Source organism: Nelumbo nucifera, chromosome 1 (assembly GCF_055504915.1).
Source record: "Nelumbo nucifera cultivar China Antique chromosome 1, China Antique-T2T, whole genome shotgun sequence".
In the NCBI taxonomy this organism is placed as follows: Eukaryota; Viridiplantae; Streptophyta; class Magnoliopsida; order Proteales; family Nelumbonaceae; genus Nelumbo; species Nelumbo nucifera.
The window spans coordinates 58,662,286-58,688,221 of NC_142649.1; the positions used below are offsets into that span (position 1 = coordinate 58,662,286).

A 25,936-nucleotide genomic window follows, 5' to 3' on the forward strand; every position below is an offset into this window, starting at 1 on the left:
CTAGATCTCTCTTGGAAGCGGCCACACTTCACACTCACTTAGGTCAGTTATTAGCATGCACTACACACCATTCTTAACTGATTAAGAGACTTATGCTCAACCTCCTCAAACTAAAGTGAGCACTATCTTACCTCGACATCTGAAATGGGACACAAATGATAGTGCTTTCCCAAGTCATCTAGTGACTTGTTTTTACCCATTCAACCTAATTCCAGGGATCTCCTTTCACATAGGTTGGGTGTCCATCACTAATGATTTATGTAATGGGCTTCAGCCTCATTCCTACCGATGCCTCATAAATCACCTTAGAAGTCTGTGGTTTGGTTAATGAATCTGCAAGGTTCTTTTCAGACCTTACAAAATCCAAAGTCATTGTACCTTCGCTAAGGTATTGTCTTACTAGGTTATGCCTTAAGCAGATGTGCTTTCTTTTACCGTTGTACATCTGGTTCTTAGCTCTAGCTATTGTTGCTTGGTTATCACAATGGAGATATATGGACGAAACTAGTCGTGGCCAAAGTGGTATATTTGCCAATAAGTTCCTTAACCACTCTACCTCGGACCCCACCAGATCTAGTGTAATAAACTCGACCTCCATTGTTGAACTTGTATTGCATGACTACTTTATCGATTTCCACGATACTACTCCTCTACTTAGAGTAAACACATATCCACTGGTAGAAGAACTATCCTTTGAATCTGAAATCCAATTTGCATTAGTAAAGCCTTCTAAAACAGGAGGAAAACCTGAGTAGTGTAAACCAAAATTTTTGGTTTTTTTTAAATATTTTAATAATCTTACTAGAGCTTCCTAATGTTCATTTTCGGGATTATGAGTATGCTAACTTAATTTTCCCACAGTTATAGTTATGTCTACTCTTATACAATTTATTAAACAAGAGGCAGATTCAATTATACTTGCATACTCCTTTTGTGAAACAGGTTCTCCTACATGTTTCCTTAAATGAATACTATAGTCAAGATGTGTTTTAACCGTCTTACAATCATAATGTCCAAATTTCCTACGAATACTCTCTACATAATGTGATTGGGAGAGAATAAAGTTTCCTTGTTGTTTATGGATTTTAATCCCCAAGATTACATCAACCTCATCCATGCAAGTCCTTGGTATCAAATTTGAACATTAGAAATTGTTTTGTTTCTTTTACTACCTCTAGATTTGTTCCCATTATTAGCATATCATCAACATATAAACAGATCATAACTCCTTTGAAGTTTGTGAGTTTCCCATGAAAACTTTCTTTCCTTCAAATTGAGTTGTATACTCATAGAATGAACTACAGTCCCCACATATGTGCTTGGTAGCACCAGTGTTCAGTACCCACTCCTTCGGATTATCAACTAAGTTTACCTCAGTTACCATGGCTACGATAACATCCCCAGTCAAATTGATTTTCAATTTCCCAGAGTCCTTCTTTCGGTACCGACAGTCTTTCTTGTAATGTCCGGGCTTGCCACATACATAGCAATTTCCTTTCTTTTGTTGCTTCTTGAATTTTTGATCATTTTTCACATTTAGATTCTTTTTGAAATTTGCAGTCTTTTCCTCCACTAGATTGGTCATCATCTTTCATTATGTTCTTTTCTTCTATCTTAATTCGGACCACTACATGGTCCAAAGTAGTGCCCTTCCTCTTATGCTTCATACTAGTCTTGAAATCATTCCATGTATGTGGCAATTTCTCTATGAGAGAACCGGCAATGAATTCATCTGGCAGTATCATGTCTTCTTTTGCTAATTCCCCCACAAGAACTCAGAACTCATCTATTTGAGCAGACACATCCATGTGGTGAAGTGCAGGAAGTTGGCAATTACATATTTCTTATTTCTAGCATTTTCCAGAGAATACTTATTGTCCAAAGCACTCCAAATGTCATAGGCATAATTGTAGAAAGAGTAGACATTATAAAACTCATTGGACAGGCAGTTGAGGATATGGTTGGTGCAGAGGTGATTGGCTATAGTCCAGTGTTCTGCAACAATAGAACGGGTTTGTTCCTCCATGTTTGATGGGTTTGGTTCAATCAAAGCAAAGGCTGCCCCTAACTGTTCTAAGGCAAAAAACAGGCGTTGTCTCCAATGCTTGTAGTTGGTTCCATTGAACGGTTCAATCTTAGAGAAGTCGGGAACTGTTGACAATATCTAGTTCCTCATGAAGGGGTTAGCAGTGATAGGTTCCACAAATGCGGTTTTAAGATTGTTGTAAAATGATAAAGAAAGTAGAATGGAACTTATTGGTAATCGCTATCCAAACCGGAACTTACAGGAGTTTGTTATTGCAGAATCTCAAAACGATGAATTGCAAGAGAAGGAGGGCTAAATCGTGCCACTTGGTCACTCTCCTTAAAACCACATTTGCCCCCTACGGTGCAGCCGAGTGATCGCAAATCGGTCGCCAAGATAAAACAGCCCATAGACCAGTAGTAAACGTGTACTCGCTTACCAGACCTCTGCGAACCATAGAAGACCGATGCTCAAATTTACAGAGAAGACAGAGAGCCGAAAATGTTGTGTGAAGACTGAGTCGGCCAACACTCTTCTTATAGAGTGTTCTCAGACCTGAATGGACCTGTTTGAAGAGACAGGGAGGAAGAAAATGTTTTAATTTAAAAAATAAATTCGAATTTGAAGAGACATGTTTTAAATTTGAAAAGGTTTAATCTGGTTAAAACAAAACGATTCAGTGCATCGTGCACACACACACACACACACACACACACACACGCACCCGCACCCGCACCCAGACCCGACCCGGCTCGGCTCGGCGCGCACATGTGAAAAGCATCCCCCCCCCCCCCCCCCCACATTGGGTCCCTACCCATAGAGAGAGCAAAACTACAAATATACTCTACTTCCACTCCTTTCCCAAACAATGTTGAACAAGGAGTTTTCCCATCCACTCAAGGATGGGGAGAGGAAAAGACAAAAAACAAGAGAGGGAGGAGAGAGATTCTTGAAATTTTGAATCTCCCTCCAACAATATCAGCGTTGTGAAGTACAACTGATGTTCCTGATGTGCGGTTGTGTGAACATGGTTAGCATATCCGAATTCGATCTAGACAGCCTTTTTACTCTCAAATCAAATTTTGCTTATTGTATACAAGCACATGTTGCTCCGGATTGCTCAAGAATATCTCAAGTTTCACCGAGTTTGAGCCCTTTGCATACAACAATGCATCTATTCCTTGAAATTTGTTGAAAGTTTTTTAAATAAATGATAATGGGGTTAGAAAATTCTTTGCCATGTGTACAATGACTATGGCACCAAGAACCTACAGCCAGCAAAAGTTTAATCATGAACCACCTTCTTTGAGGCCAACCAAAAGAGAGAAACTTAATTTAGTTAAAACTATTGCAATTTTATTGGGCAATGTAAGTAGTGAGAGATTACACTATATGATTTTTTTTTGAGTGAAGAGAGAGAGGATGAATTACACAAAATGGGTGGTATCTTTCCTCAAGCATCACAAAAACAAATAAAATCGAAAGAGGAATTAGGACAATAGGACCTATCCTATTTAGGCCAATTTGGGGAGTGCTTATTTGAAAAATAAGTGTTTATTGAATAAGTGGTTAAAAACAAGTGCTTATTCTAATAAGCGTTTATGAGCATTTGGTGAAAAAGCACTTATTTTAAACAAGAGTACTATAGGAATTTTTTTAAATGACATGGTGGGCCAAGATAGGCCACAAAGGAAATAAGCACTTAAAAATAAACCCAAAATTTGGGTTTATCCACTAAGCACTTATTTTGGGCTTATTTCTCAAACACAAATAAGTGCTTATTGGTGTGGTCTTGACCCAAAATAAGTGCTTATATTCAAATAAGCACTTTTTAAGCACTCCCAAACTTAGCCTTAAACTATTTTTGGCATGATTAGCATTTGCCAACCAATCCGCTATCGCATTTCCTTCACAGTAGATGTGTATGTAAGCAACATTGGGGTGGAACCAACCACAAATATCATGACAATCATCAATGATCAACTTGATGATCTAGGTATTTCAACTCTGACCTTGCAAACAATCAATCATTAATCTCGAATCTCCTTCAATAATGACCGTTGCAAACAATCAAGGTTGTCCATGTCACCATGTCTCTCCTTGCTCCAAACCCCCTTCCTAATTTCTTTTTTTATTATTTTATTATTTTTTAATTTCACATAATTGCTCATTAAACCAATAAGGAAACAACATAGGTTAAATTATCTCTAACAACCAATAGATAAAGAAAGAGGAATTTGTTTTTCTAATGTCTAGCCAAGTGGCACCACTATCCCCCCACTTTCTCCTTAATTATCTTTAATTTCTATTTATCCTCTCCCAACTTTTTATTTATATCTATCTAAAGAATGTTTGAATTAATAAATTTAAGAAGTATTTAAATACTATAATGAAATTATATAATAACTTTAAAGTATTTATTAAAAACAAAAAAATAATTACCATAGATTTAATAATATTCATATTATTAATAATTTTGTATTTTTAGAAAATTCATCACAAAATTATGCACTAACATTATAAATTATAATTTTATGGATTATTCAATTTAAATGTTATTAAAATAATAAAAATTTAACATAAAAAAATAAAATATTATTTAGATATTTCAATAAATAATTATCTTAAATAACAAAATATCAAAAATAGCTAAATAATTATATAGAAAAATATTCAACATTATGTAATAACTTTAAAAAAATAAAATTCAAATAACGAAAAATTTTAAATATTTTACATATTGTTTAAATATTTAAATAATGAAATATTTAACATAAATAAATTTTAAATAGTTAAAATAAAAATATTATTCAATAAATTTAAAATATTTCTTAAAAGTAGAAAAATAATTATAATAAATTTCATAACATTCAAATTAATAATAATTTAATATTTTACATAATTAATAAAAGTATTATGTAATAATAGTATAATTATAATTTATTATTAAATTCAATAAATAATTAATATTTCAAAATTTTAAATAATGATATTATTTAAATAACTAAATAATATTCTAAAATAATTTCACTTATATCAATTAATAATTCTAGAAAATAACTTTCAAAAAAATTAATATTTATTAATAATAATTTTAAGATCTTAATCTATATTTATTATATATTTATATATACTAAAGTTAATATTTATTTTATTTTCAGTAATTATTTTTTGTGATAAATATATTTTCAATAGTTATATATAAATCTATTTTAGTTCTGTTGTTTAACAGAAAATTTTCAATAATTATTGGGGATTAAAATATTGTTATTTAACTTTTTAAATATAATTTATTGTACTTATTGTATTTATTATATTTTTTTTTATAAATTTATTATTAGTAATTATGTATTTTTCTTATAATTTATTGATTAATATGTATTATAGATTAAACTATTATTTGAGAGTATACTATTTATTAACTAATATAATATAATGTTAGTATTTATTGTATTTTTATTATAAATTTATTTTCAATAATTGTGTATTTTTGCTATAAATTTTCAATAATGATTGGATATTAAACTATTGTTATTTATTAGAGATTAGACTGTTAATACAGCTGAAATTAAGAGTGTACACAGGTTGGTTCGGTTCGGTTGCAGGTTGTTTGGCCAACCAAATCAACTTGGTCAAGTAGGGGAGTTGGTCACCCGAAACTAACTGACCATTAGTGAAAATCAACCAACTCAGGTTGTATTAGTTTGGGCCGATTTTTAGTTTGGTCGATCAATTCAAAATATTTAAACTTAAAAATTAAACTTTAATTTTAAAAATTATAGTGGTATTATTAAAACATAAATTAAAAAAAAATAAATAAATTTATGATACAAAAAATTTTAGACTAAGGAATATGTGAATTATCCCGTTTTCACGTTTTTAAAATATAAAATATTAATATGTATATATTAGATTAGTTTGATTTACAAATGGCCAAACTGAAATTGATCCAATCTAATAGGGTTAGGAAATTATTAAACCAAAGACTGAAATTAATTATTGTTATATTTTATATTATAAAAAAATATTAAAAATAGTATACAAAATATAAATAATTATTAATTATTTAAAAAAAAAACAAAACATAAAACAATTATATGGGATAGAATCATCAAATTTGATTTTTGCTTCATCCATGGGGGTGTTCCAGTGGTTCCACTTGGTTTCCCTTCCGAGAGAGATGTTATTAAAATAATCGAAACTATATATAATCCATGGAGAGGTAATCTATATAACCTGGCTACAATCCCTACAGTACATCTATGTAAGATGGCAACACTGTACGTGTTGGATATTCAAATAATCCCCATTGGCATTTTCTCTGTCTTGAAGTGGGAAGGTTGTCGGAATCACAGCTCACAGTCACAACGTTGTCCCTCCACCACCCAATGAATCATGCATGAATTATTTAGACACAAGCACAGCTAGCAGCTGTAACCTGTTCATTAGAAAACGTTTGTTAATGTTCTTCTTCTTCTTCATCTTAGAATTTGGAATGAGTAGTAGAGACAGCAATCTTCCATTGTACGGTTAATTGAGATATTAGATAATGGAATCGACGTGTCCAGGTGGATATTTTTTGTCTTCAATTCGTTTGGAATAACGTGTACCAGACTACCTACCAGGCTACCAGCGTATCCACCGAGAACCAGAAGCATCTCATCAATACAGTATGACTACTATTACGGTGCCTAAGAAGGAATCTCTTTTTTTCATAAAAATCTGATTTTTTTGAAGAAAAATATTGTCTTGGCAAATAACAGCTCTCTCTCTCTCTCTCTGACGCAAATTGATGTATTTTTCACTGTTAAAATCCCAGTTCACCGTGAACACATTTATCAGCGGTGAGTAAAAGTCCGGGCTCAGGCTTCGGGCTTTTTATCAAGGTCGGGCTCAGGCCCAAGTTGTAGGCCCGTTGGTCAGATTGGGCTCAAGTTCGGGCCTAACAAATTTTTATTCATGAAGAGTAAAAGTCCAGCTCAAGCCCGGCCTGGCCCGGCCCATGAACAAGTCTAATGGAGAATTGGAGATGGAGATCGATCCCTCTCTTATTTTTTTTTATTTTTTATTTTTTATTTTTTATTTTTGAGATAGAGAGAATGAGAGATGCAAATGCAATGGATTGATGGTGAGTAGCCCAGACCCCCAAGGCCCCCCTCCCCCTGATATCCTATGATTTAGGTACTGTTAGGAAATATATATCTGGAGAAATTTCATCTACCCCATCTAACAAATTTTAACTTCGCTGTATAATTGGGAAATTTGTATGTTTGTTTCTAAATCATGTTTAGATGAGGGTTTTGAAAGTTTTGAATTATTGTATTTGTATTATAGAGTGGGTTTGTTTCATTGCGATTTTTTCTATATATATATATTCTGCTAGGGGGGTAAATGGATCGAATTCAAATTGGATCAAGCAATATCCAAATTCGAATCCGATTAGAAAATTTGATATTCGAATTTGATTTGATATTCGACGGATATTAAAAATTAATATTCAAATTCGAATTCGATTAATTAATTATTTAGGTAATTAATAAACATATAAAATAAATATTTTATTTATATAAAGTATATAAATTATTTATATAATTTAATTATTATATATAAATTATATAAGACATTTAAATATTTTACATATCATATATAAGAATTAAATAATCGGTCAAATTCGAATATTTATCGAATTGAATCAGGTCATATCCGAATTCGAATCTGATTAATAATTTGATATGAATAAAATATCCAAATTTGATCGATTAAATATTTGAGTTATCCAAATTCAATTCAATTATGTCAAATTTCAATTTTGAAATCGGATTTTCGAATACCATTGACACCCCTAATTTTCTCTAACCTTACCTCTATTTCTTTTCAAAGTGCCCCGTTTGAAAGGGCTTTCATGTAATGGCTGCGAAATTGCATGAAATTAAAGACGTAGAAAATTAAAAAAAAAAAAAGGCAAGGTGCCAACTGACTGGTTGGTCTCTAGCTAATTGTAACAATCTCGCTTGCACTTGGGGATAGATTATCCCTGTTGTGTAGACTTGTGGATAGCTTACATGAGTCAAAAAATTGACATTTCCAATGAAACTATCATAAATAACTTCTCAGAAGTGACTCGATTAATGTAGATTAATCACCACAAAAGTTTTCTCAGACGGGTTTTAAAAATTCTAACCCGTTTGGTTTGTGGTAATAGGAGTCTGGAATCCGAATTGGAATGGATTATTCCAATTCCAATTGTTTGGTTGAGTAGAACCGGAATCCTATTCCTATTTCTTTTGGACCATTTGAGGGAGGAGCCATAACCTGCCTCTTGTGAATGAAATCTCATTCCTATTTACTCTTATTTTCATTCTCATTCACATTCCTGTCTGAATCAAACAGACTATGAGAATAAACCATTCCAATTCTGATTCTGATTCTGATTTCAGTTTCAACTGTAACCAAATGGACCCTAAAATCAAGTATGGCTCACCCCACTTGCCCGATGGATCACCACAAGCTCAAGCATTGATTAATGATCAAAGTTAATCTTAGGATTTTGATCGGTTAAACTTAAGGCCCATGGGAGTGACAGAGATATGTTGGCAATTGCCACATCATCATCAAATTAGCCACGTCAAATTTCCAAGTGGCTAAACCTAAAACAGGGTCGGTGAACAAGCAAGAATAATAAAAAAGCATGTTTGTGTAGATTTTGTCAAAAGGAAGAATTAAAGAGATTGGTGGTGGCGGCAAGGCAAGGTTTTGTTAGGAGGAAGCTTGTAATGACTTTGGTCAGTGGTGTAAGCAAAATGAGAAAAAGAATCTGTCGTCCCTTTCCCTTCTTCCTCCTCTGCCGTAATTCAACCAGCAATTTCTGTGTCGCGACCTTCGGGGCTGGACCTCACTATTGACCGGTCAAGTTGATGGAAACTTAACAAAACATCAAGAAAGAGAAAGAAGGGACCGATGGGGAGGGAGGACTCGATAACAACAGGGGAATTGGGATTGGGTTGACGCCTTGGCGGAGCGGAGTTCAGCCGAGAGTCCCTAAAACGATTCAGTTGGGATCTTCTGCCCTTTAAACACCTTCCAACCCTCTACCAACTTGATCTAATACCGTACATTTCACTATGACACTGGGGCCCACCATAAAAGTGAATCTGCCATATATGAGATCATGTTGGTAATAGAGGGTTGGAACGTGTTTCGGTCATGGGTTATCAATTCGAACATGTTAGATCATGCCATGTATTTTATCAATAAATAATATATAATAATATTCTATGTATAATATATGCATTATTTTTTATTTAATTTATATTTATATTTTTTATTTATAAAAAATGCTAAAAAATGAGATCTCAATTCAAAAGGTTTTTTTTTTGACAAAAATATTAAGTTACACATAGATTTCAAATAAAAAAGATAACACTAATTACACATCTAAGTGTAAAGTTATGGCCCCAGGAGGTTTGCACCTAGGCTATATTAAATGTGCCACATCAGTTTCATGTCGGAAAAAACAGTGTTCCAGAAAATGGGCATTTGTTTGGAACCGTTTTTCCATAAAAAAATGGTGCTCCAAGCCATGCTTCAGAAATCGGGAAGGTATGGTTTGGAGCAATGTTAAATTTGACGTTTCCTGGAGCTGCAGTTTGTTATTGCCAACATGGCAATGATGTGGCATTGGATAATCGGTACCAATACTAAAAACGTTTCCTGGAGCATTGGTACCAAATAGAAAAAGTTATTATTCCAAGAAACGTCCTACCTGATAACAACGATTCCAAACAAAAGAAAAACAGAAGACACAATTTTCTTAGAAAATAGTGCTGCATCTGCAGCATTGGTGCCAAACATATACATAATCAAATGATAGTTCGAACGGTTCAATAAGAGACATTTTAACTACAAAAAGAAGATAAGTCTTTAAAATGCCAAATACAGCCTTAAATCAACAATAAATTGAAAACACTACTAACCCTTTAGCCTGAGCTGAAAAGCCTGAAATACTAACTATGATCGCTATTGCTAACAGTGTAGCTATCGCCAGTCGTGTTTGAATCAATGTTGTCCATTGGTTTGGATTAGTTAGTAGAGTTTTGTGGTGTAGATTTTATAGCAAACAAAAGAGAGATGAGCTTTTTGTTTAATGGATATTGCTATAAATGTCTCTCGAATCTTGTCTGATCTGGTCTGGTCTTCTTTTCCTGAACTCACACGCTGTTCCAATAAATTACCGCAACAAGAAACAAGGAAGAAGATGATTTAATTTCTCCCGTGCAGGAGGTAGATAACTTGAACGATTGGTACAGAGGCTAATAAAAGAGACCCAAATCTGAAGAAACCTTTGGCATCTTTGACCCACATCTGGATCGGTCCCAAATTTCCAAATCAGATCCAAACCCATTTATCAGCAGTGTCAAAAAGGCCAATCCATGTTGCATAACGCCATAAATACATTATTTCGGTTGATTGACCAACTTAGTTGATTATAACTCATTCGTTCTTAATTTGGTTCATGAAAAATTCAATTTGGTTTGGTTTAAATTGAGTTTCGAGCAGAGTTTGAACTTGAATTGAGATCAACATATAAACTTTGTTAACTAGTCGTGAAATAATATTTAAAAAAGACACAAATGCCTTTTAAGTGTTATTTAATTTTTTTATCAATTATTTAAATATTGATAAAAAATTAACGATCTCAAATTTTTGTTTTTTCTATTCAAAAAAATTGGGGTCACCTTTGAGTGGACATTCTGGTGATCCAACTTTTCTAAATAGAAGAAGCAAATATTTGACACTGTTGATTTTTTGTCAATGTTTAGATGGTTGATAAAGAAAATTAGATAACACTCAAAGGGCATTTGCATCTTTTTCAAATGTCACTTAACAAATAATTAACAGCTAGTTAACAATAGGTACTGAATTATCATCTTTTTAAAAATTTTGATATTGAACTATAGCATTTTTAAAGTTCAGAGACCAAAATAACATTAAACTCAAATTACACGATACTAATGGAGAATTTTCCCACGTGAGCCAAACTGGAATAGTTAGTTATTGGGTTCAAATTCGTCCCATCATGAATTGTTGTATGCTATATTGTGGACCCACCTACAAAAACACCATGTGACATGAAAACCTGCCAAGTACCAGCTTAAAAAAAAAAAAATTAGATGGACGTGTAAAGTTGATACCAGAAAAACACGGGTGCTTTGTATTTGCCATGAATGCACATTCCAATGGACCACCTCTTTGCCTCATGAAGACTTTGGACGAGCAGTCTAGCACCGCTGAACAACTCTATCCATTGAATTGAAGTCACTGCACACACGATCCTATATTCATATCTTTCTTCCTTTCTTTCTGTAAGATTCTATTTTACAGCAAAAAAGAAGAAGTAGTTGATTCCATTGGATCCATCCCTTGTTCCTTGTCAATTCAATTGCAGAAAAGGAAAAGAGAACAAATGGATGAGATGAGATTATGAGGAGTGAGACCCCCCTCTGTTCTCTCTGTTCTCAACTCATCAACCGTAGAGAGGAAACGGGCATTCTTGTCATTAATGAGGAAGTGAAGGCTAGAAGGTGGGTAGATGTAAACTGAACAAAGGTGACTGGGTTTCGGAGTTTCGGACCCTTTGATTCGGGGAAGAAAAACAATGAAATAAAATTGAATGAAAAAAAACCCAACTTTAGCTTTGATCCCCACCACTTCCCCTCTATCTCTCTCCCTCTCTCCCTCTCTCTCTGCATCCTCTCTCTCTCTCTCTCTCTCTCTAGAGCACAAACAATAATCCTTCGCATCCATCCCGTCTGACGCTTAAGCATTCTTTCTTCCTCATTGTTTCTTTTTCTCTTACTCCAATCTCACTCTTCTTCTTCTTTCTCTCACTACAGCAGTACTGCTCTTTTCTCTGTCTCTGCTAAAGCAAAACCCTAAAGTTCTGATCTTTGAAACCAGGTAATCTCTTTTTGAGCTTCTTTTCTCTTTACTTTTAGTGGTCTTGGGTTTCTCTCGATGGGCATGGATCTCTTTATCCTTTGCTTTGCTTTCTTCTTTTCTCTTAGCTTCTGGGTCTTTGTGGGGTTTTGGATCTCTGGTAGGGCTTGATCACAGCTGTGGGTCTGCGATCAGGATCTATATGTTTCTGTACCACTCTCCTTGTTTACTGATTAGCTTACTTGATGTACTTGCTTTTTTTTTTTTTTTTTTTTAAATTTCTCTTAAATTTGGCTTTTGGGATTGTTGACAGATCTCGAAGAACTGCATTTCTTAGAGGCTGTCCTCAGTCCTTTCTTTTGGAAGTTCGTCTATCCTTCTATTTCGCCGGAAAAGTTGGGTTTTGGATCATTTATCCCTGTTTTTGTTTGTTTCAGCGGGTTGTCTGTGTTCGTGTGTTGATGTTGGAAAAGGATAATGCATTTTGAGTTCACTCTCCTTTACAAACTTTCATAATCTCATTTTTTTCTTGATAGCCTGTTGATCGTTTACAGGAAGTGTTCGATCAGGGCTTTCATGCAATGATTTCCTTGCTCTTCCCTTTATCTCTTTAAAAAGACGGCGTCTGTTTGTTGGCTGTAGGTTGTGTTCTTATTTATTCGTGACAACTTGGGGGTTTTGATTCGTAAGAGCAAGGATTGCAGTAGTTTGGAACTTTGGGTTCTTTGATCTCTGGTTCTTATTGGATACCTTGTTATTTGTATTCATTTTATTTGAAAACAGCTGCCGTTTTGATCTGAAGATATGTCATCCAGTTTGGGTTATGGGGACAGAAGAGTTATTCGCAACAACTATTGCATAATTCTTTTGTTTCTTTTAAAAGTCAAATGTTTTTCTTTGATTATATTTTCTAGTTGAATATGTGAACATTGAAGGGGGTCAAACTAGTAAAATATCTAGGGCAACCCTAAGGTTTTTTCTAAATATGTTATTGACTTTATTTTGATTTTGCTAATTTGATTAATTTCAGATATAATCTTCTGAAGCTGTTCGTTGTGAAGTTAGTGAGGAAATATTTGGGTTTGTTGATGGGGGCCACTGCGAGATTGAAACTTAGGGACAAGTGATGGGTTTCCTTAATTTGCTCTACTTAAGGAGTCTATATTCTTACGATGGCCTCCAAAATTAGTGCCAAAGGTTCTTCAGAGCAGCAGCAGAAGGTGGCTGGTAGTCAAACAGAAGCAACCCCTCATAGACCTTCACCTTTGCAGATTTCAAAAACAAGCAAATCAGAGCTTCTTACCCCAAAAAAACTACCAAGAAGTGTACAACCTATATCATCCAAGCAGATCAATTCCGAAGCTTCAGGGGATCAAAAATCTCCAAATCCTTGTCAAAAGGGGCCTGATGACTTGTTGCCATATAAAACTGATCCAAATCACTCCTTGGGAGATCATACGGTAACAGAATCTTTAAGCAAGGTAGGTCCTCCACCTGCGGTAAATGCGACTAGGGGCTCACTGGAAGTTGGTGATGATCAAGAAAAGAAATTATCTGAGCAAAGTGTTAAGGACAGCTCAGCTTCTACCAAAGCTAGTAATGGAACTAGCATTCTCACCAAGACCAGTGGAAGTGCCAAGGTTAGTGATCGTGTTGATTTTGTTGAGAGTGGCAAGAGCAGCATGTGTAGAGGAAGCACAAGCAGCGATGTGAGTGATGAGAGTACATGTAGCAGCATTAGTAGCAATGTCAGCAAGCCTCACAAAGCAAATGATTCAAGATGGGAAGCTATTCAGGCTGTCCGAGCAAAAGATGGGGTCTTGGGTTTTAGCCATTTCAGACTGCTGAAGAGGTTGGGGTGTGGGGACATTGGGAGTGTCTACTTATCAGAGTTGAGTGGGACAAAGTGTTATTTTGCAATGAAGATTATGGACAAGGGTTCTCTAGCAAGCCGTAAAAAGCTGCTTCGGGCTCAGACGGAAAGAGAGATACTGCAATCCTTGGACCATCCATTTCTTCCAACATTATATACTCACTTTGAGACTGACAAGTTCTCATGTTTGGTTATGGAGTTCTGTCCTGGAGGAGATTTACACACCCTTCGGCAGAGGCAGCCAGGGAAACATTTTTCTGAACAAGCAGTGAAGTATGACCCTTTCTCCTTCTCATATGCCTATTTAATTGAGAGCATTACAGTTAATGGAATATAGTCTCTTCAATGTTGTTAAAATGCATACTCTGGTTGTTATATATATATAGATATATAGATAGGTAGATAGATAGATAGATAAGAATTTAATGCCAGTTTTGATTAAATATTTGTCATAATATAGTTATTATGTTATTTTGGAAGATCAACATTAGGAAGCACTAAAAGTTCCACTCGAGAGTGCCTCCTGGACCATTTCTTTTTTAATGTGCATGTCTTTTTCTTTTTCACTGATTAAAGGAACGAAATAAATAAATGAGCAATCCAATTAAAAGCAATCTGGTTTTTTAGTTAGAATCCTACTACTAATCCTTGAGAGGCCCACCAATAACAACAACGACAACAATAAATTGTTGGGGTATGCTAGAATTTCTCTGCTTTGATGGATGCTATAAAATTTGAACTGAATAAGATTGAGTTCTGGATAAAATGAAGTGTGGACTCTGGAAATGTCATATATGGATCTAAACAGCCTAGTGAGGTTTATTTAATACCCATTTCACAGAAAACCTGAGTGGACCTCAAAAGTATTAATTGTTACATGCTGTTACCTTCAAGCAGCACTCCTATTGGGATAAAAATATTATTTGCCACCGGTTAGTTTTAAACTTCTCCACTTCCTTACTTCTAAGGGCATGTAATGTTATCTTTATCAAATACTTTTTTTTTAAAGAAATTCAAGAAAATAAAACTTCCTTTTCTTTGTAAATTTGAAGTAATGTTTGGCTCCCAACTAGGGGCCATCGCTTGGTGAAATGGTAAAATCTTGGGTCGACAAGCATGAGAATGTGAGTTTGAGTCTGATAGCAGCTTCACGTGAGAAAATGTCAAAGGTTAGGTCTGTATCTGGTCCACCCCTCCCAAGACCATGGATAGCTAGGACTAACATTAGGTAATGGCCCCCTTTTTTGGCTTCTATCTGTTTTATTTTGTTTCTCTTCTTTCATTTATTTATAGATGAACCTTTCTTTTTGTCTTTTCCTTTTGTATCTAATAAAGTTTGAGAATCTGGCTGAGTTCACATAATTGCTAATTCATGAGTTTTTGAAGTGATCAAAAAATACTAGAGAATTTTTCTTTTTTTAAAATGTTGAAATGATAAGAATAGGGATAGGCTATATTTTCCAGGGCTTGTAGTTGTAGAGGGTATAATTTATGGACAAGGACAGGGATGGATCTGGTACACCAGATTGTTGATGGTTTTGGGAAAGCATGAATCTAGTTTGCTTCTTCTTTTTAAAGTCAGCAATTTCTATGAGTAAGGTGGTGTTTGATAACACTTTTAAGAGGTCTGAAATCTGAAAACGCTACTTTTCAGACTCCAGAAGTGTTTGGGTATGCATCTGAAAGTTCATCTGAGATTGTATTTCAGATCTGAAATGGCCAGACCGTGGGCCATCACTGAATGCGCTCAGATGTGTTTCAGATATGTCAAAAAGTCTAAAATGCCCCCGATAATATTCAAATGGACAATGCATGTCCCTTTTTAAACCCAAATTTCTTTTCATTTGAACACTTTTGCTTGGACAATGAAGGGAGATGCTGCACTGCTTCTGCTGCTACCTCATTGAATGCACCAGGCTATGAGTCCTCTCTCCCATAACCATGTCTTTCTCTCTCTGATTATCCAAATCCATCTGAAATCCCTTGCTTCTTTCCTCCAACCTCCCGAACTCAAACCAGACCCAGATACGACAGAATAAGGGAGGTGGAAGCTTTTCTTCCTTCTATTCTCTACTCTACTCTCTCTCTCACCCCTGTGAACCCCCAAACCATTCATCGTTCCTCTCGTCCTTGTCTTCTTTGTTGATTGAACAGGATCGACAGAGTTAGGTGATGAAATGGGGGTCTGAGGAGGTCATCAGAGTCAGGTTTGGTTCCTCCGGTTTGGTTATTTCATTATCTTTTCTTTTATTTCTTTTCCATGATTTTTGTTACAAAACATTGGGGTCTGAGGAGGTCATCAGAGTCAGGTGATGAAACCTCTGCCAAGCTGGATTCTGTAGAACTGTCCACCGTAAGATCCATGGCTGATGATGAATGCGGTGATGAGAGGGGCTGCTATATGTGTTTGTTTGCCACTATCACTGTTCGTTTTTGTTTCAAACTCCTCTTCCATGTTTTAAATTATCTGGTTCCCGTTATTTGTTGTTAGATTGATCCTTCGTTTGTTTAGAATCAGTAATGGTTAAATCTGCATCTGTTCTAGGGGTGAAGTAGTAAAATCAGGCATTTTCAGATGTTGAAGGATTCATCCAACACAAATAACCTTGTCTATTTAGAGTCTCTAAAAAGTAAAAAATCATATGTGCTTCTTTTCAGATTTTAGACACATAATATCTTTTTAACTTTTCAGATTTCAGATTTCAGATTTATCAAACGCCACCTAAGTTTTATGCATGTTTTAGTATCTATTGGTACAACCTGGTGGAGTGTTCTCGGCTTCTCACATTCCTTTACAGATAGTGCTTTTCAGATTAAGCATGAGCTAGATATTATTTTGATAAATGGTCCCTAGATGTATGATTCTATAACTTTTGGTATGATCCTATACAATCTCAGGCTAGCCAGTGCAAAAACATTGGATTCAAGTGCAAGGGTGGCCACTTTGTGTAAAACAATGCGCAAGGTTAGGACTGTACCCATTCTACCCCTTCCAAGACCCCAGATATCTAGGACTGACATTGGGTAATGACTTTTTATATACAACCTACAAAATAGACCAATATATACAATTTGTCAAGTCTCTACACGTGATCTTTGTACTTGTAAAAGTAGCAGTTACAATTTAGGTTTCTGCATGATATTTAATCCAGTTTGATAAACTGGACTTCACTTTTAATCATCTACTTCCATCTTTCAATAAATAAATAATCTATATTTGAATGGACTACAATTTAATTGAACTTGAGCTTAAATGCATCTTAAATCACTCTAGCATGGTTCAGTATATCGAATCTTAACTGAGGTTGTCTGACATTTTGTTTAGATGTTCTCTGGTTATGGGGGCAATGTTGAGTAAGAATTCATTTATTCTGGTTAATATTTTATGGGGAGGGTGGTTAGCAGATCTTAGATGTAGTTCTTTTTTTATGTGAAGTTAAATTTTCTTTTTAAATAATAGGAGCCTGAAGGTGGTTAGGAAGTACAGTTTTCAGAGAAAGGCATGCAAGATACTTGGTTAGCTTCTCAGATATATGTTGAAAATAGTTGGTTGAACATCCCTTGCATGGATTCTGGAAGTGGTTGATTCTCTGAAATGTCTGGCATGTATTATAGCATTGCAATTTGTATTTCCTTAAACTGGTCCACAAGTTATGTTCATCATCATGTTTTTAACAAAAGAAATTTCTTTATCTGGATGAGTGGCACTGCTTTAGGGTTACACTTACCTCAAAAGGTATTGCTGTTGCTTTACATGTCTGTTTTAGATTCAAACGCATATGGAAAGTGGTGGATGGGAAGAATTGGGTTTTTGGAACTTGTAAGTCCCAGCCTTTTACACATTTCAGTCATTGAAATTTTATCTCCCATCAAAATATGGGTGTTTTAGCTGGTATTTCAAGGACTGAGTGATGTGACACTGGGTAGGTGTTTTCGAATTAAAATATATTAGGTTCTGCTCAGAGCTGGATTTGAAAGCATTATTTAATAAACAAATGTGACGCATCTATTTAAAACAACCCAGAGACTTTTCAACTGACTTTTCAATCAGTTGTCCTCAACCAACTAGTTCAGTTTCAAAGTTCAGACTTTTAGCAGATAAGGTAGGTCAATGGAGTATTCCAAGTTGAGTGAATAGAAAATGCAAAATTTGGGATTTGGGACTTAAGGTAACCAGAACAAGATAATCAATTGATTTGATTCTAGGGTTTAGTGCTAGACTAGCAAAAGAAAAATGTACACCCTCAGGCTACCATGAAGCAAAAAAAGAAAAAAGGTTAGAATTTAGTTATCTCCAATGTTAAAAATAAAGCCTCATTGGAATCTCAATATGTAAACTAGGTATTTGTCCACCACAGACAAAGAAACATAAGCTTAAGAGAACTTCGTTTATGAGCTAGATAAAAGCATACTTGAATCACCATATCTAAGGCCTCCCAGATTTGTTCTGCAGAGAGACCAATGAAAATGATAGACAAAAAACCTGTAAAAGCTTACAATTTTCATTATTTCATGTTTCTCCAAAGAGCAATTCTTCCCAAAGATCACAAAAGATGTCTGCAAGTGTTTCAGAGAAATTGAGCTGCTCTCCTAAAGTAAATTTATTAGACTCTGAAGTTAATGCACCAATGATTTAATTTATGTTCTATACTTGCTATTTTATAAAATCAATTAAATAACCAAGATAAAATTAGTAGAAACTATTTCCATTGTTGCAAGCTAGAATGGAAACATGCCAAAATGTGAAAGCTTATCATGGAAAAGAGTGTATATGTTGTATATTTTTCCCCTGTTCTTTCCCATGAATTTGTTATAACTAGTTTTAGCATGCAGGTTCTATGTGGCAGAGGTTCTTTTAGCTCTGGAGTACCTCCACATGCTGGGGATAGTCTATCGTGATCTGAAGCCAGAGAATGTTCTCGTGAGGGAAGATGGTCACATAATGCTCTCAGATTTTGACCTCTCTCTCCGTTGTGCTGTTAGCCCAACTCTTGTCAAGTCGTCTTCTCTTGATTCTGAGCCATTGCGGAGAAACCCTGTCTACTGTGTCCAGCCGGCCTGCATTGAGCCGACCTGTATACAGCCATCCTGTGTAGCCCCCACAACATGCTTCTCTCCCCGCCTCTTCTCTAGCAAGTCTAAGAAGGACAGGAAGCCTAAAAATGAAATTGGGAACCAGGTGAGCCCATTGCCAGAGCTCATTGCCGAGCCAACGGGGGCACGGTCAATGTCATTTGTTGGGACACACGAGTACCTCGCACCTGAGATCATCAAAGGTGAAGGCCATGGCAGTGCTGTAGACTGGTGGACATTTGGGATTTTTCTGTATGAGCTCTTGTTTGGCAAGACCCCATTCAAAGGGTCAGGGAATCGTGCAACACTGTTCAATGTTGTGGGTCAGCCGCTGCGGTTCCCGGAGTCGCCGGTTGTTAGCTTCCAAGCAAGGGATCTGATTAGGGGGCTTCTTGTGAAGGAACCACAGCATAGGCTGGCTTTCAAGCGGGGGGCAACAGAAATCAAGCAGCATCCATTCTTTGAAGGCGTGAACTGGGCTCTAATACGTTGTGCCAGCCCACCTGAGATCCCAAAGCCAGTAGAGATAGAGAGAATTCCAGCCTCCACAGCATCTACTAGTGAGAAGGCTGCCACTGCCACCCTTGATCAGAAGAGTTCTGATAATTATCTTGAATTCGATTTCTTTTAGTGATTTGATGAACTCGGTTGTGATTCGTTTGTATTTCAGGGAGAGATGATGATGATGATTGATGAAATGGTGGGGTTCTTATTTTTCTTCATCTTGTTCATTTATTGATAGATGGGGATGTGCTTGTCGTTAGGAACCATTCCAAATTTGTATTGCTGAAGCTGGAGAGTTGATTCTTCTTCATCCATAACAGTTGCATATTTTTGGGTATAAAAGAGGAAAATACTTTCTTTTGTTTCTTTTTTCTTTCTCTATTGATGATAGCATTACCAGAGGCCACCCTGCGGGAGGTGGGGCTGTGACTGAGAGAGAGAGAGAGAGAGAGAGAGAGCATGAAGAGAGGTGGGGCTAAGCAATGGAGTTGGTAGTGGTTTACCACATCAAGAAATCATTACCAACTTTCAGCCAAAAAAAAGGTATAACCATGCTCTTGTATTTGAATGGATCCTGCAAAATTTCTCAATGGCAATGATTATGATCAGAAGCTTTTTACGACTAGTAAAGTGTACATGTGTTGTACAAGGTAGATTTGTTGTGGTCTAGTTGAGCTGACTGATTACATTGATTATCTTGTGGTTGAACTGAATAATCAAATTGATCTGGACTTGTTATCCGAGCACATTTTTGAGTATGTTTCAATTTAAATCCTTTTATTGCACCAAACAGGTAACAAAGTAAAACAATAGCCAGAGCTCATGTGCCATAATCTACTTGGCCAAAATCCCCATGTCTCCCTTTGTTTCCTCATATAATGATGACATTATTCCTAATCTAACAGCCAAGCACAAACATGATATGATTTTGTTAATCACCATTCTAAGCCTATTAGCCAGAAATTTTGGAAAAAAAATTATAAAGCACATTGCAAAGGCCAATAAGCCTAAAATGAGTGACGGCTTCTTAGTTTAGTGCTTAATCTTAGGAATAAGAACATCATTAATGAAATTGATTTCAGGTTATAGATCATGCCCTAAAAACAAGGATTGTATAAAATGAAGTAATGAACAACTTCAGGACCAATAACTTGCCAAGATTTTTGACAAAATAATGCAGTCATAGTCGAGTTTTGGTGCTTTGAGTGTGCCCATTTGGGAAACATCTTGAATTTAATCTCTTCAATATTATCTGTCATCCTCCTTCCTCCTTTGAAAGCCAATCAATAACTAATCTCTGCCGATTAATCAACTATATATTTCATTGAAATCTTAATTCCCACACTGGTTGTTTCTTTCTCTGAGTTGGGTCTCCATATGTGCAAACTAGCAACCATTCTTGTTCCACCGATTGCTTGGCTCTTCATCATGGCAGATATTAGACATTTACTAGACCAAAGGACCTCGACATCCAAATCCTCTCTCCATGCCAACGCTAGAGCATCATTCCTGCCCTCAGCCTCCACAATATCCATATACATGTAAAGCCAATCTTCCTTATAAAATCCTACTACATTTTTCCCTATACAGCTTCATCATCTCCATTACTATCATTTTTGGACAGAGTAATTTATTATCCATTATTTCTCTTTTCAATCATTGGATAATTTTCATTTATGGGAAGACATGCCTTGATTGACTACAGATTTGATTGGCTCTAATTTCCTTTCATAAGAAGAGAGTTGGCAATTTACCATTTATGGAGAGAATAATTTTTTAATCAATTATTCTCTCTTTAATTATTGACTAGATTTCTATGTTTAGGACTTGAGATGGGTTCTAATTGGATTATTTCCATAAAACAATAAGATTTGTAATTGGACTATCCCTTGTGCTAATGGATTTACATGACTTCATAGTGGGTCCCACATGGACTATCCCTTGTGCTAATGGATTTACAACCACAAAGCCCAATTTTTAAGGCCTTGTGCTAATGAATTTGAACTTGACTTCATAGTGGGTCCCACATGGACTATCCCTTGTGCTAATGGATTTACAACCACAAAGCCCAATTTTTAAGGCCTTTTCCCATATTTGAGAGTATGGGCCAAGGTCCAAATGGAAGGACCCATACTAAGGCCCATGAGCAAATTTGAGTTTATAAGGATATGACCCATTTGGGAGCCCATGAAAATTTTAATGTCTACACATGGTATTTGTCCACCTCGCCCTTGACTCGACCCCGAACCCACCTGACTATGTATATATGTTATATTATATAATATTATATAGTTCTAGGCAGGTTTCAAGAAACTAAAAAATAAATAAATTTGTAAGTAAGAATGACCCAGGTGGGGTAGGGAAAATTCAAAGATCCTTGTTCCCTGTGGAATGGGGATGGGGTTGGGATTTCTAGCCCCAATGGGGTTCGAGGTGGGGATGGGGGTGGGATATTTGAGTTCAGGGGGACAGGGCACACAAAACCCGGCTACACCCCACCTAATTTCCATCCCTAATCCTACCTCACATTAGGAACATCTCCCCATGAATTTAAAATAAATGTACAGGAGATATTCCCAATATGTGGTGGGACGGTATGCAATCAGAATTTTTGCTTGAAGGAGATCCAACCTTATATGCTTCATTATGATTGAAGTGTTTTTATTCTCTAAATTCTGCATCCCCAAACCACCAAATTCCTTCATTTTTCATGAAAATTTTCTAGACCTTAACATATATGTCTCCCATTGCTAGTGTGAAGTCTCTAAATGCTTCTTTGAGTTGGTCTTTAATACCCATAGGAATTTCATATGTGAACAAAAGTCTAAAACTTAATTCATACTTTTTATTGGAGTATGTATATATATATACATATAAACATAATCATTTGAGTGCCGGTTTAACAGAAAGCCAGTTTTTTATTGCATTTACTTTTGATCTTGAGGCTTGAAGGAGTATAAATACAAATATGTACAATACAAATACATACAAAATGATACAGAATACATGGTTTTGCAGTCTACATATTTGTATTTATACTTCTTCCAAACTGAGCCTAAATGACAGATTTTTTACTACTTCATTATATGTGAGTTTTATGAAATTCTTGTTGGAGTTGTGTCTGGATTAGTTTTTTAATCTAAGATTGTTATTTCATTTCAAATACTTCATGGTTTTATTATATAGGTGGTTGTTGTGAGTCCCAACTATTTTGATGTTGTTGTAGGGTCATTGCCTAATACGAGAGAATGTTCTTATAGATAAAGACCGAGTACTGCCATCAAATATATCAAAATGAAGATGTGAATTTGCAAAAAAACATGCTTTGGAGTCGCATGTGGACCAAATCGTTATGTAATTTACATGGGCATGAACCAAATGGGACTGAATGATTGATTCTTAATTTTCTTTTTCTTTAACTTTTCTTGAACACAAATGGGACTGATTTATGTGGCTGTAATTCGGATCCAAAGTTTAATCCCTAAAAAAATGTTGGACGTGGATAAAATAATCATCAGCTTCATCATCATCCATGCCTTATCCCAACTATATGGGTCGGCTACATGAGTTCTCTTTCATCAATCCGCTCTATTCAAAGTCATATCTACTGTTAAATTATTAATGCTTAAATCATTTCTTAGTATTTCTACGGTTCTACCCATATTTTGTTTGATCTACTCTCGTGGAGTTCTTCTACTCCCTTCAATGTGTAACAAATCACTTCTTCCAACCGTGCAGTTGATAGTCTTATATTCTCTTTAATATTAATATATTATACAGAAATTGTAATATTATTAATCAGAAATTAATAATAAGAATCATAACATGTATGAGATTTAGATGAATTTTCGTGTAAAGCAAGCACAAGAAACAGACGTATCTCTTTGATCTTCCAGTTCCAGGGTGGTTGGTGTAGTAGTGATGTCACCGCCGCGTAGAGATGGGGATGTAGGTGACTCCGTCTGCTCTCTCGTCACCTCCTTGCCTTCGCATATGATCTTAACATCACAGAAAACTGGTGCATTTTTCTTTATCTGGTCTTCTACTCCACTTCCCCTCCTGGACCTCCTGATCAATCAATGTCAGAAACAAGCATCAAACAAACAAAAGGGTCTCTTCATACTTTGATATTTCACGCCGGAAACTCTTTGATTTTTAATCGATTCACCTACCTGCTGGATTTCCCTACCACTAACTTGGTTATGTTGAGAATAGGAATCAGATCAATCACAGCCTTGGCAATGAAATCACTCTCGATGAGTATTGTGTCCACGTTTACCTGCAGTCGTCAATGTTAAGGGGACCAAATGAAATCTGAGTTGGGTTGTCTGTCTGGTTCAGTATTACTTGCTTATGTAATAGTAATACTGCCTACCATGGAAGCATTGCAGAGGTCGAGATACTTTTGGAGGAGTTGTCGTATCTTTCTCCTCTCTTGGTTCATGTAGTTCTCCACCTGCTCTGGGTTCACCTGTTCCTTTGGGAGCTTTCCCACTGTCATCAACAAGCAAATACATAGAGTGCGTGCAATATGCATCAGCTAGAGTTAGGGAAGAGGTTCAAATTGCAACCATTTGGTTTTAGTTGGAGTCGGAAAATCAAAATTCTTTGGAATTAGAATCTCAAAATCACCTAGGTTGGGATTTTCATTGGGAAATACCATTCCACAAGGGAGAATGGGATTCAATTCTACCCAACCAAACAGTTAAAATCAGAATGGGCCATTCCAATTCCCATTCCATGTTGACCGTAAGATCCTTGGTTTAATTGCAATTGAGGGAGGCCAAACAGTTTCAAATAAAGTTCAAGGGGTTGTGTTTGCCAACATGGTTGGTCTGATTATTGCTATTTCAGAAATAATTATAATCAATCAAAATCTGAGTTGTAGGCCCTAGCAAGGATTATCCTATTCAAATTCAACTTGGGCTACTCCACTCGTGATTAGTCCAACTAAAATATGTTGTGATTATGGAATTATATCTAGTACATGAGGCGAATATATCTTCGAGACTTGTATAGTTACATTGACCGACGATCAGAGAGTTATGGCCATGAATCCAGAATCAAGAGAAGTCATTCAGATGAAGGATTCAATTGATCTCGGTGGGATGTCATTAGCTATCAATCAAATCAAACGCTTGATTGATTAGAGAGCTGGGAAATGGGGAATACTGGGTCAGTGGCTGAGACATCACGTCGTTGATCTAATTTGATTTTCTGTCTTATGAATCCAATCAAGTGTGAGCCTTTGAAAGCTTTTTTGGCAGCATTTTTACTTTCAAAGTCTCCCCATCTTTTGTCGCTTTCCTTCCCCAGAGAGAGAGAGTGAACTATCTTCTTCTCCGGATGCACTCAGCATCTTCCCTTGCGTCAAGCTATGTTACTCAATAATGGCTAGAGCTAACTAGCTTCACCTGATATTCCCTCCCAGGAAGAAGAAACCAAGAGAGAGAGAGAGAGAGAGAGAGATGAAGAACTTACGGGGAGTGGGAATGTGCCGGACCTCAGGGAAGACATGAATGAGAAAGACTAAGGATGAGGGCTTCAGTAAGTGATTCAAGGTCCACCGGAGCGCATCCATGCCGGAGTTGCTCTTGCCCACTGCAACATATATGTAATCTTCAGCGGGTTGGATCTCTTCCTCTTCCTCCTCCTCCTCCTCCCTCTTCATCTCCACTATCTCATTTCTTCCGCTGAAGCCGTTGGACTTATTAGCGGATCCCGATGCTAAACCGGTGTCGCCACCACCGAACCCTGACTCTCCACCATCATCCTCCATAACAAAATAAGCAATTTCAGACCAGTTTTCCGGCAGCCAAACGCTAGTAAAGACTTGGCAAGTTGCACCCAATTGACCGTTATTTTGTTGTCTGTGGCGTGCGTTTAACGAGGCTGTGTTCTAAGTATATATATATATAGCCTCTACAGTCAGTCCTACACGTAGAGAAATGGGAGAGAGCTGGAGATAGGGAAGTAGTAGAAATATTCGTATTTCATAATAATAAATAAAATTTTAATTTTTAAAGAGCGTAAGCAGCCAAACAAATATGCATGGTCTAATTGAGGCCATTTAGTTATTAAGGGCATTGGTTTGGATACATTAGGAAATTCACTACCCAGTAAAATACACAGATTTGCACAGAGAAGCATCCAACAGACAGACGGCTTCATCATCAGGATCAGCCGATGAGGATGGTGATTAAAATGACTATTTTGTCCCTCTTTGTAATTTTACGGTATGAGAAGGGAATATCCGAATATGTACGGGAATCGCGGTCTTATTCCCATGCCAGAAGTCAATGGTCTCTATTCGTCCTTCTCCCTCATTCCTCTCTATTTGTTTTTTTTTTTCCTTCCTTGTCCTTGTATTTCTGCTTCAATTTTGGTCAGGGTTGACAGCTTGGCGGATAACATATCAAGAATTACCAAAGCCCAAAGGGGTCGGGGATGAGGCCCACAATTAAATGGGTCCCAGCGAAGGCTCCCTAAATACTCTTGGTTAGGGGTGTTAATGTTCTGGTTTA

The 25,936-nt window shown here is 36.2% G+C and overlaps 2 protein-coding genes across 3 annotated transcripts; one reads left to right on the plus strand and one right to left on the minus strand.

The window, feature by feature from the left end:
- Window positions 1-11,290: 11,290 nt before the first annotated feature.
- Window positions 11,291-19,778, plus strand: LOC104585848 (serine/threonine-protein kinase D6PKL2-like). 2 transcript variants are annotated; one of them, XM_088896526.1, is made up of 3 exons: window positions 11,291-11,607; window positions 12,993-14,108; window positions 18,669-19,778. In XM_088896526.1, exons 2-3 carry the CDS (start codon window positions 13,135-13,137, stop codon window positions 19,537-19,539), a joined length of 1,845 nt encoding a protein of 614 aa, XP_088752652.1. In that variant the 5' UTR covers window positions 11,291-11,607; window positions 12,993-13,134; the 3' UTR covers window positions 19,540-19,778. The 2 variants fall into 2 exon arrangements, with proteins under 2 accessions (XP_088752652.1, XP_010241157.1); XM_010242855.3 differs by lacking the exon at window positions 11,291-11,607 and adding an exon at window positions 11,640-11,983.
- A 3,313-nt stretch (window positions 19,779-23,091) lies between these two features.
- LOC104585849 (U-box domain-containing protein 33) lies at window positions 23,092-25,303 on the minus strand. The gene is made up of 4 exons (XM_010242858.3): window positions 24,894-25,303; window positions 23,788-23,906; window positions 23,585-23,691; window positions 23,092-23,480 (listed from the first exon to the last, which is right to left on the minus strand). The coding sequence occupies exons 1-4, from the start codon at window positions 25,189-25,191 to the stop codon at window positions 23,249-23,251; spliced, it is 756 nt and encodes a 251-aa protein (XP_010241160.1). The 5' UTR covers window positions 25,192-25,303; the 3' UTR covers window positions 23,092-23,248.
- Window positions 25,304-25,936: the final 633 nt, after the last annotated feature.